The sequence below is a fragment of the Acinonyx jubatus genome, chromosome B1, assembly GCF_027475565.1.
Source record: "Acinonyx jubatus isolate Ajub_Pintada_27869175 chromosome B1, VMU_Ajub_asm_v1.0, whole genome shotgun sequence".
Lineage (NCBI taxonomy): Eukaryota > Metazoa > Chordata > Mammalia > Carnivora > Felidae > Acinonyx > Acinonyx jubatus.
This window is the reverse complement of record NC_069382.1, coordinates 81,150,522-81,163,080: the sequence shown is the minus strand read 5'-3', so window position 1 is coordinate 81,163,080 and position 12,559 is coordinate 81,150,522. Positions and strand designations below refer to the sequence as shown.

Below are 12,559 nucleotides of genomic sequence, written 5' to 3'. Positions count from 1 at the left end.
ATATAAAGTTCAGATTTTAAAGTGTACTATGTTAAAAGTAAATGTACTTAATTTTGTTTCCTCTTCATTTAGCAATCAGTGATGATTCTAGATTTCTTTTTCTCCTTGTATAGATATTTTGGGTATTTTAAGTTACCAAATTCCTTTTTATGTTTTGGAGCCCAGTTTAAACCACTTCTTGCTTTACTTTCTTGTAAAATAAGACTTACAATAGCAAAGCCTTAATAGATTGTAAATATGAAAGGAGTGAAAATGGTTACTGCAAACCATCCTTGAGTCTTCACTTTATGGCACAAACCATACACTCCTTTGCCTAAACCTGTCTCTCCTAAGAATTTTAGCACCTGTTGGAAATGAAAAAAGACATTTAAGAGTTATTTAGTTTATTGAATTTTGCACTGATCAGTTCGTCAATTATTTTTTTACTAAATGGCTCTGACACTTAAAAATGATTAGTGAAAATGATTAATGAAGTTAGTTTGAGCCATTTCTGGATGCTTTCATACTATAGGTAACTATCTCTTTTTAATATTTCTACCCTCTTTTATGTATTAGATTACTTGTCATCAATAAATTTAATGTATAGTTTATTTCTGCCTGATGTAATTTTTTTCTCTTGCTGCACAGGCTGCTTTTGTCAGAGATGTTTTATTACCAGGAGAATGGGATGTATGTGTAACATCTTACGAAATGCTTATAAAAGAGAAGTCTGTTTTCAAAAAATTTAATTGGAGATACTTAGTTATAGATGAAGCTCACAGGATCAAAAATGAAAAATCCAAGGTAATTTGGTATTTGGAAATGAAAATCATTTGTATCTTCATTTAGAATTTGATCAATATGTAGAATCTTCTAATGATGAATTTGGTTCTTTTAGTTGTCAGAAATAGTGAGGGAATTCAAGACTACAAATCGACTATTATTAACTGGAACACCTCTTCAAAACAACTTGCACGAGCTCTGGTCACTTCTTAATTTTTTGTTGCCAGATGTCTTTAATTCAGCAGACGTAAGTATGTCTTACCATTTGGTTGGAATGTTAATGTTTTTGTTTAGTGCTATACATTTTTATAATAAAATTGACCTTTCAGCCCTGCATGAGATAATTGTTAATTTTTCATCTTTTATATGGCCTGGTATAACCTACCAAATTTTTTCTATGCCTCCTGAGAGTTTACTTGTTTGTGTCTTTGGGTTTCTTTTTCTTTTTTTTAACTTCTTTTTTCAAAGTTTATTTATTTTTGAGGGAGGGAGGGAGAGAGAGAGAACACGAGCTGGGGAAGGGCAGAGAGAGAGAGGGAGACACAGAATCTGAAACAGACTCCAGGCTCCCAACTGTCAGCACAGAGCCCTATGTGGGGCTCAAACACACAAACAGTGACATCATGACTTAAGCTGAAGTCTCATGCTCAACCAACGGAGCCACCCAGACAAATATCATTTTACAAACCATTGTTTTCCCCCTCTGGAATATCATAGATTCATATACCAAACAGGTATTCACGGCCTGAATTTCAGCGGCTGTCGGTGGACTGCCTGTGTTCTTAAGTACCGCTCAGGTTATACCCCAGGCGAATTTGTGAGCTTCACATTGCTTGTGTTTTAAGTCCCATAAATGTACTCTTCCCAAGATTGTCTTCAAATTCGGTAAAACCTGTCTAGCCATCTTTTTTTATGGTCTGACAAACATTGAACCTAAACGTTACCTTTTAATAGATTATTTGCACTCATAAAAATGATTAGGTACTCAAACTGTTGGCTGTACCTAAGAATATAATATGTATATTGAAAGTCTATACCGTTTGTAATTTCAGTGTTTTGCTGAACCAGAGTTCATTTGTTCATTTTTTAACTTTGTTTCCATGGCTGGGGAGAGCAAGAGATACAGAGAGCGTGCGTGCGAGCGTGTGCGTGTGTGCGTGTGTGTGTGTGTGGCTTTGAAGAACTCAATCAAGTTCCAAAAGGGATAATTTTGGATTGTTGTGTTAAGGATCATTTTAAAAGAATAGAGAAATTTGTGTTCTTGGAAGACATTTAACTCAGAAAAATACTTTAGTTCTGCTTTTATGTATTTAGACGCTTTTGTTTGAGATCATTTCTTTTTCTTAGTGCATTGATACTTTGTTTAGCAATAAGTTAAAGTTTTCTTGTAGTTAACACCGTTAATTCTAAGATTATGCTTACTAACAGAGCACAAATATATACCAGATATGCTAAAGAGGTAAGAATATGGAAATGTTACCCTTTTTCAGATCCTACCCAAATACTAATGAAATGTTGGTAATTTAAATTAATTTAGTTAAAATTGACTATTCTGCAAACTTTGTGTTTGAGTAGTCTGAGTAGCGTTAGAGAACAAAATAAAGTGATTTTAATTTTTAAGCTTTTCTAAAGAAAGATATTTTTCAAGAATATTAATTCTCTAATTCTACAGAATTTCTCTTCCAACTATTGTTTTTTTCATTGTGAAACTTGTCATCTTTGTTTTTGAGAAAATTGTTTAGGAAGTAATCTGATTCTCAAAGTAGTTCTAAAATTAATTGCTAACAGTGACACGTGAAATGTATGGGATTGAACCAAATGATTTTTTGCAATCTACAACTCAAATACTCAATTAATTCTAGAAATCATTGTTATCTCTAGCATAAATAGGGTATTTGTAGTTAATACTGGTAGTTAATATTTCTGATCTTAATATATTTTTGGTTTGTTAATCTAGGACTTTGATTCATGGTTTGATACAAACAATTGCCTTGGGGATCAAAAGCTGGTTGAGAGGCTTCATATGGTAAGTATTTTGGAATAAGGTTAAAGCATATTTCTAATGGGAAACATGAGTAGAGAGGTTTAAATTAGTGGATTATTTTTCTGTTAACCAATAAAACATAGTGACCAGAATCAGATCTATTTGTTTTTATTTTTATTTTTATTTTTTTTTTTAAGTTTATTTCTTTATTTTTGAGAGAGAGACACACCCAGTGGGGCTGGGGCAGAGAGAGAGGGAGAGAGAAAGAATCTCAAGCAGGCTCCGCACCCACAGCATAGAGCCCGATGCGGGCTCAATCTCACAAATCGTGAGATCATGACCTGAGCTGAAATTAAGAGTTGGTTGCTTAACCAGGTGAGCCGCCCAGGTGTGCTGCAGAATCAGATCTATTTGAATCCTATCACTTAACCATTTGATCTTACAGTAAGGGGGAGCAGGGTGAGGTATGGTGCTTTTAATGTTAGAACCTAGGATGAAATCCTAATTTAATAAATGCAAAAGTAATCTGAATTTAAGACATGTGGTTCTCAAAGGCTAAGGGGGTCAGTCTTTTGTTTTTAAATCCATTGACTGTATAAGCAACCACTAATAGTGCATTGTGAGCAGAGTTGGTAATTTTTTGTTTTGATATGTAGCTTTGTTCCTTCTTCATGAAGGTTCACAAGTGAAAGTTGGTAGGTAATTTCTCAAATAGAACCCAGATTAAAATAGTGTGTCGAGCAGAATAAAGCCAGACCTTGTAAACATGGCATACAAGGCCTTTCATGACCTAACTCATGGGTTCTCAACTCATATTGACATTTTGGTCTAGATAGTTTTAGGTGGTTTTCCTGTTTAATAGCATTTTTGACACTTCCATCCACTATATGCCAATAGCATGTCCCCATTTGTGACAACCAAACGTGTTGCTGGGCATTGTAGGTGCCCCCTGGCGGGGTGTGGGCAGCTCTCCTCCCCAACCCCCATGATTTAACTTTTCTGACATTCTCTAACTTCTGTTACGCTTCTTACATCAATTTAATTTGTTAGAATTCCTGACCCCACTGTCAATTTTCTGTAAACATTGTGCTAATGGCAGTTTCTTTGTCTTTGCCTATCCTTTCTGCTACATCTAGTGTCCCCTTTCCTACTCTCCCCCTCTTTCCCTACCTAGTCCAGCACTCAGTGGTAATGTCGCCTTTTCCACTGAATACCCAGGACAAGGCCAGCCTAGAAATTTCTTTGTATCCCATCTTTAATAATCATGGCATTCTAACTAGAATAGGACTTTGCATAGAGTTTTGAAATGTTTAATCTACAAATGTTTTTCCTGCTGTGCATTGTAAACACAAAGTCAGGAAACATGTCTTACATTTGTATCTCCAGCACAGTGCCTCATTCATAGTGGATATTTGAACAGAGGAATAATTAAGTTTATGAATGTTCAAATACTTGTTTCTGTATAAATTATGTGTTTTAAAATTCTCATGTACTGAAATTTAATTATATTAAGTATTTGAAGGTGATAATCTCCTAGATCTCTTTGTTTCAATTTAGGTGGCATTTAAGCATGTAAGCACCCAATTTAGATTTACTTACTAGGAGTGTGGGGTATATATGTAGACTTTGCTTTAATAAATAGGTACATGTACATAAAGCAAACTAAAACAGTCCACATAACAAAACCATCCACTTTTGGCATCTCTGTTTTGTTCAGAGTAGTATGAAGATGCTTACCAAGTTGGGGCCTGGTAGCTACCTTTCTGTACTCTGTCTTGAAGTTCCCACTGTAGTTCCTGTGGTCTCATGATGAAAGAGGATATTCAGAGTCAGCATAGGTATACTTAGAAATGAGATTTTTCTTACTTGATGTATTAGTTACCTATGATTGCAAAATACTCCTAACATCCTCCCCCCCCCCCCAAAAAAAAACCCTTAATGGTATATATTTTAGTAACTCCAGAATTTATGGGTTGGCTGAGTGGTTTCTTTGCTGGTTTTACCTGGATTTGTCCAGCTGCGTTTACCTGGACAATTCTAGAAAAGGGCCAGTGGGGCTGAAGGTCTTCACTAACATGTCTGGCAGTTGGTGCTGGCTGTCAGCTAAGACTATACTAGCTTCCTTACATGATGATATTAGAGAAGTGTTGCTGATTCTTTCACCAGTTTTTAATTTGTTACATATTTTTATAGGCTAGTATAAATAGAACATAGGAAGATAAAAAATCTTTAGTTTTGTAGATGTTTTAAATTTCATGAAAATGAACTACATACAATATAACATAGGTAGGTTTACGAACATGCTGAATAAAAGAAATGAGATAAAATGTATAAAAATACAGATATACTGTATATATGTGGGTAAAGTTAAAAATAACAGGCAAAACTAATCTAGGATGTTAAAATAATAAGATTATTGTTTACCCTTGGGGACAAAAAAGAATAGTGACTGGGATGGTTGTAAGAGGGATTTCTGCAGTATTCTATTTTTATCTAGGTGGTAATTGGTTACATGGGTATGTTTACTTGATTAAAATTTATTCAATTGTATAGTCATGATTTGTGTACTTTATGTATGGTCTACTTCTGTAAAAAATACGGTAGTAAAATTTTTTTTACTAAGTTTTTATTTTAATGGTATAGTATAGTGTACCATACAGTGTTATATTAGTTTTGGGTGTACAGTATAGTGATCCAACAATTCAGTACATCACCAGTGCTTATCATAAGTGCACTCCTTAATCCCCATCATCTATTTCACCCATCTGCCCACCCACCAAAAGGGTGGTAAACTTAAAAACTGTAACCATAAAAACATATAAATGTGAGCATGGCTTTAAGTACTGTTGGACAAACTACCTGCAAGTACAGTAGTCCTGTCCCATCCCGTCCCTCCCCCTCCTTCCCCACCACCTCTTGTCTGCAGGTGATATGTTCCAAGATTCCCAGTGGATGCCTGAAACCACAGATAGTACCAAACCCCATACATACGGGTTTGTTTTTATACATACATACCTGTGATAGTTCAATTCATAAATTAGTCAAGGTAAGAGATTAACAGCAGTAATTATAAAATAGGATAATTGTAAATATTCTGTAACATAAGTTGTATAAATATGGTCTCTCAAAATACCTTACTGTATTGTTGTGATAAGATGATAAAAATGCCTACATGATGAGATGAAGTGAAATGAAGGACATTAGGCATTGTGCTATAGGGTTAGGCTACTACTGACCTTATGATATGTTAGGAGGAGGATCATCTGCTTCCAGACTGTGGTTAATACACAGATAAGGGAGTACTATGACTAGTTTTAAACCTGAAAGTCAGTGACTATTGAAAGCATCAATACTTAAATGTTTTCAGTATTTTGTGACAATATGGCAAGTATATATTCATTGTATGTGTTGAATAAGTAATGATCTTGTATTACCCTTTAGGAATTTGGTAATAAGAAATTACATATTTAGAAGGGAGAAGTCCTAAAAAATAGATAAATTTCCATGTAATAAACAATCTTGAGATCCTGAAATAATACTTATAAATAAGGTCATCTCCATTTCTTTTTGATCTGAAAGGTTTTGCGTCCATTCCTCCTTCGTCGAATTAAAGCTGACGTTGAAAAGAGTTTGCCTCCAAAGAAGGAAGTAAAAATCTATGTGGGTCTCAGCAAAATGCAAAGGGAATGGTATGTGTTCTTAGATGTTTTGAAATCACTATTGATTCTTCACTAACTTTTGTTTGTACCTTGTTTTCCTAATTGTGTCTTCAAGGAATTCCTGTTTGCTCTCTGAACTCAGACTGGAGAGTTTTCTGGTAAAGACTTAGGACTTGCTAATCAAATTTATAATACAAAGACTTGAAACTAGTAGCTGACAGAATTAGAGTGGGAGGTTCATGAATCCAAGGATTAAACTTCACATTTAACTAAACAGGCGTATATGTATAAACCCTTCTACTTGGATTTTTTAAAAAGAAACTGATGGCACGGATGTAGGCATATAGTTAACTTGGTGGTTCACAAATACTGGATTGTGGATTAGTGCTAATCTCTGATGAAGTTGGAGATTGTAGAGATAGAAAATTCAGGTCTTTCTTTTAAATTTTAAAGCTACATATGTTTAATTTATAAGACTCCATTCTGAGTTGATGTGTTATTTTAGGCAGGATAAAATGGCCTTTTGTGAATTTATGGTGGTAATACATGGTAGCTATTTTTAAACATCTCTCTAGGGCATAATAAAAATGTTGAAAACCTTGTAAGTTTTCTCTTTTCTTAGGTTTTACGTGTGTATGAAATCCAAAAGGCTATAAACCACTAACTTAATATTAAAAAAATTTTTTTTTATAGATAGGTCACCATGAATCTACAAAGTGAAGTGGCTGTAAAAAAAAAAAAAGACATTATTATCTTAGCGTATATTAATATAAGTATAGTGTTCAAAGGAGGGAAATAAACAGTGCCCTTTTCTTCACTGGTTACAGTATATTTCAAGTGTATTTAATTCTGTACTTGATAAGTATTTGCAAAGGGCTGGAGTTGTTGATAAAAGGACAGAAAAGATAGAATGTAAGAAATGGGCACATTATCTGGGAAAGAGGTAACTACTGTGGAAGGTAGTCCATCCTAAATGTCCTCAAAACTTTTGGAAGGCTTTTATAAGGTTCAAAGCTATTAGGCTTTGTCTTCTGTGGCTCTAAAATAACTACAACATTGAGTCCATGTTAAGGGAAGAGAAGTCTTTTTTTTAGTTAAAAACTTTGGTGAACTTTGTATCAGTCAGAAATGTGATGGAAAGGTCTACCATGAATATTTTCTGCCTCGTAATTGGAATTGTTAAGCATAGATGGCTTTAGGTTATTGAAATTATTTTGTTCAGAGGATTCAAGGTCTTGAAACTTTGGTATTTAGACAGATTACTCTTACCTGCAGGATGTTTAAGTTCTTGATATGCATTCAAGGCTTTTTACAATACATATATGGCTATAGCTTTACTGCCCTCATATCTCCTTCTCCCCCCATGTACTTCTGTTTATATTTAAATCACATTGTATTCATTTTTTTCTCATCATCATGCCTTACCCTAACATGATTCTTTCCCCCTCCCCAGATCCTCACATTCTTACCCAAATTCTACACTAGCTACATTGAATAGTGGTACTCTTCCATTAGGAAAAGACTACGAATTAAAATTACATTTAAAGCTTAAGTGTTAGTTTTGATTAGTTAATGTTGTGTCATACTGCTTCTTTTAATTCATCCCAAGGAGACATACTGTTTTGGACCTCAAGGCCCAAAGCCTAAGTGAACATTGGAACAGTGGGGGCAATAAAGAAAAACAAGAAAAAAGAAAGATGTTATAATAGATGGTAAACTCCTAACCACATCTTAGAAGTTGATTGGTTCTTTACAGATAATTTTGGGTTGAGGTGGGGGAGGGAATTAAGTATCTAACAGGGACTGGTCAGGGAAAACTTGAGCCCTTTTAAAATGTTTTTCCTCTCAATAGGTATACTCGGATATTAATGAAGGATATAGATATACTAAACTCTGCAGGGAAGATGGACAAAATGAGGTTATTGAACATTCTGATGCAGTTGAGGAAATGCTGTAATCATCCATATCTCTTTGATGGAGCTGAACCTGGTCCACCTTATACGACAGATATGCATCTAGTTACCAACAGTGGCAAAATGGTGGTGTTAGACAAGCTACTCCCTAAATTAAAAGAACAAGGTATCTATGTTCTTAGTATCAAATTGAGAAGTGATGAAAACTGTTTTAAAATTTCTAATGTAAAATGAGGGACCACTACAATTTGAAATTACTAATCTGGTACTTGTAAAGTTGAAGTGTGGGACATTTACAAATTTCTATCCATTATCTGAGGTTCACTTCTACCCCCTAATTTTAGGCTTATAAATCTTCTTAGTTATCAGTAGTTAGGGCAGTTATATTCCTGGACTTTGGGAGAGAGTTCTCATTTTATGGATGCTTTCCTGCATATATCAGCTTTTTGTTATAAAATGCCACGAATATGCTTTCCACCTTACACAGGTCCCAGATACTTTGGTAGACAGTGTTGTGTTCATGGTATTGTTCAGTTATTTATATGGGTATTTACATAATTATTAAATAATAAATTATTTAAATTTAAACAAGTTAAACAATAAATTATAAATTATTAAATACGTGCGTGAACCCAAAGCAGTTTTGTTTATAACATGTTGACTTTTTATATGAAAATGAGTATGTCTGTAGTATATGTGTAGAGATGTGTTTAAAATACATGACTATAGAACAAATTTAGTATGATGCCAGCTGCAACAATTACAAACTTGTGGTAAAACTTGTTTATACATATCTGCTTTTCTCCTAGATTATTTTGAAGGAAGCCCTAGACATCAAAGCATTTCGTACACAAATTATTCTGTAATGTGAAATAATAGAAATTTCAAATTTTTCAATTTGTGTTTCTCGGTGTGTTTTGATAAGAATGATTTTTGTACCAGTCTCCTTTAGGATATTGACTATCAAAAACCTTCTAAGAGTTGTCAGTGAATTGGTTTGCTTTTTTCTTACTGCTTTTATACCTTTTTGTGGAAATGTATTTTCTAAAAATGCTTTCTTTGAAAGCTAAGTAGTAATTAAAGGATTGAATTGGTGGAGAGAAATAGCAAGAACTTGGTAGGAATACTCAGATATTAATGCAAGCTGTATTAAACCCTGTAAGAAAAATGGGGGCCTACTGAACATCCTTAGTATTTCAGGTGTAAGAAGGTGAGACAACAGCAGATTATTGGCGTCAGCTTCCAAAACAAGATCATTGTATAATCATTTTTTATAATGATCCCTTGATCTTCATACATTCCACTGAAGGCATTGTGCAGCTGGCTGAAAAAGTGGAAGGCAGTTGGATAACTTGAATCATGGCATAAGTGAAGGATGACCAATGTAGATGTGAGGCCACATTTATATTCTAGTCTTTTGATCTGGATTTGGGTCTTTAGAACCACAAGGAGATGGTTTTGAATGTGTTAGGGGATGTTTGGGGCCATCATGTGGGAGAATTACAGTGGTGGTGATGGAAAGTTATTTTTAAATGTATGTGGAATAAAAAGAATGGTTCTCTCAGTCTTGGGATGGCAAGACCTCCCATGCCAGAACAGATAACCCTTTTCTGTTTACTTTAGTGTGTTGTACAGATTTTCCCCTTTTTCATTTGTGCCACAATGGGAAAAATGTGGAAATGACTGACTTGGGTAAATACATAATGTGTCATTTTCTTCTTATGACCAACTAGGTAACTTGGAATTAAGGGGGGTAATTGGTTAGTCTTAGTTTTGGTTAGCCTTAAATTTTTAAATAATTTTTTTTTACTTTTGAAGCTTCTGAAACTAGGATATTCTGTTTGCTAACAGGTTCACGAGTACTAATCTTCAGTCAGATGACAAGGGTATTGGATATTTTGGAAGATTATTGCATGTGGAGAAATTATGAGTACTGTAGATTGGATGGGCAGACACCCCATGATGAGAGACAAGTAAGTAAAACCCAAGGAGGGAAGATGAAAAATAATCAGATAAAACAATTTCCTGACATTTGTTTTATTTTATATCTATAGGAGTCCATCAATGCGTACAATGAACCAAACAGCACAAAGTTTGTTTTCATGTTAAGTACACGTGCTGGTGGTCTTGGCATTAATCTTGCTACTGCTGATGTAGTAATTTTGTATGATTCAGATTGGAATCCCCAAGTAGATCTCCAGGCTATGGTAAGAGATGTTCTATGCTTAACATTTTCATTGGCGCAAGATTATAGTCTACAACTGTCAGTGATTTAAACCCAGTAGCATTTTATTTTTCTCTGACTTAATAATTCAGTGAGGGTATTTTATAGATCTTTCATCTAAAGCAGGATATTTCCGTCTTTATAGCTTTGCCATATCTTAGGACCTTGGAGTCCAGCTATATCCTGTATATACTGATGACAGAAGGGGTATGACAGAGAGCTGAGGATTGCCTAGGAAATTTTTTCTGAGTCAGACCTGAAAGTGTTCCCACATTCATTGGCCAGCACTCAATCACATAGCATAACTGGGTTGCAAGAGAATTGATAAATGATAGTATAGTTGTGCCTTGGGGGGAAAGGGAAACAGGTTTGGTGAGCTACAAACCTCCCTGTTTGGGAGTGTGGGAGTACTTTGGCTAGATCAGGAAGATCATTTTTAGGTTGAGAAAATTTGTGATTTGTAGATAAAAATGAAAACTTACGAATTCTTAAGTTTGGTACCATTAATGACCCATAATGTTGTTGACCATAACTCATGTTGGTTGCTTTTATCCTATACTATTTATAGGGGTAGATGGGGAATGTTGATCAATTAGAAATAAGGGATGTTTTATAAAAATGTGTTTGTTGAACTTAACAGGAGTTAAACAGAAATGGAATTTAAATTAATTTGACTACTTATATGTAGCTAATTGGGTTATATTGTTGTGGAGTTCTTTTATTCATGTTACTTCTTTTCCTAATCAATGAAAATTTATATATGATTTAGGTGGAAAGGCAATTTGAGTGTAAACATAAAAATAGATTTAGGAAAGATTTTTATTATCCAACCTAAAAATTATAATTTTTTCTGTTTTAGCTAGAGACGTGAATTTTATGTCAGTATAACCTAGTAAAAGTAACCAGGTAGTTTCTCACAGATTTAGCATCTGATGTATTCCATAGCTCTTAAAAGTTTCCCTTGTGAGATAACCAATTAATCTTATTGAAATGGAGAATCTTTGAGAATCTAAAAAATATTAATCTAATAGAAATCTATTTTTAGAGTAGTTTTGTTACCTTAAAAACTGTTTCATTCTTGAGAATATTTTATTTGCCAGTGTACATAATTAAATGTTATTTATGTGAATTTTTAACTGTATTCAAAGTAACATAGTAATTTACCTAGGACCGGGCACATAGAATTGGACAAACCAAGACAGTCCGAGTGTTCCGCTTTATAACTGATAATACTGTGGAAGAAAGAATAGTGGAACGTGCTGAGATGAAACTCAGACTGGATTCAATAGTCATTCAACAAGGTGAGCCTTAGAACTTTGAAAAATTTGCCAAGTTGGATTGACACATTTGCTTCCTAGATTTTTTAGGAGGTTCTTGTTATTGAGCACCTATGGAATCAAGCTAGCAGCCTGGACGGTATTTATATTCCAGAGAAAAGTGAGCTTTAGTTTTATTAAGATTGGTTTGGGCTCAGGAAGGTTGAAGTTTGCATGTTGACTTTGTCAGCAGTTTTTTTATACCATCTGAGCCTATTTTCTCATCTGTTAGATGGGGATAATGGCAATACTGTTTAGGACTATTAAGGATTAAAGGGGATAATGCATATAAAAAACCCAGCATTTAGTGTGGTACACATTAAATAGAGCTGTGGTGAGTATGATTTACATGTACTAATAAGCACTCTATTAATTACTCTGGGGTAAAATGAAGAAATACAGATGAAACTCAAAGAATCTGATGTTGTTCTTTTTTCTAGTCTGCCAACTATTTACTGAACAGCCACCAGATGCCAGGCATTGTTCTTATTGCTGAGAATACAGTGGTGAATGAAAGCAACAAGTGTGTTTACTTCCATAGAGTTTATAATTTAGTGAGAGGGTGGGTGATGTAATGTTACAATGTAATGTTTATTACATTAATGTAAATAGGACTAGAGGGTAAGAGTGGGATTTTATTTTGGGTTGATTGAAGAGAGTGAAGTTCTTGTGCCAGATTAGCTTTTAAGGAAGACATTTAC

At 34.3% G+C, this 12,559-nt stretch overlaps 1 protein-coding gene across 1 annotated transcript in view; it reads left to right on the top strand.

Annotated features, from left to right (window-relative positions):
* The window catches only part of SMARCA5 (SWI/SNF related, matrix associated, actin dependent regulator of chromatin, subfamily a, member 5), a 37,304-nt gene that overhangs the window by 13,929 nt on the left and 10,816 nt on the right, over positions 1–12,559 (top strand). The window contains exons 7-14 of the mRNA XM_015081889.3: positions 628–783; positions 878–1,009; positions 2,720–2,788; positions 6,326–6,435; positions 8,258–8,484; positions 10,170–10,291; positions 10,373–10,525; positions 11,711–11,843. Coding sequence (XP_014937375.2) covers positions 628–783; positions 878–1,009; positions 2,720–2,788; positions 6,326–6,435; positions 8,258–8,484; positions 10,170–10,291; positions 10,373–10,525; positions 11,711–11,843 — 1,102 coding nt within the window. The remainder of the gene's footprint in view (positions 1–627; positions 784–877; positions 1,010–2,719; positions 2,789–6,325; positions 6,436–8,257; positions 8,485–10,169; positions 10,292–10,372; positions 10,526–11,710; positions 11,844–12,559) is intronic.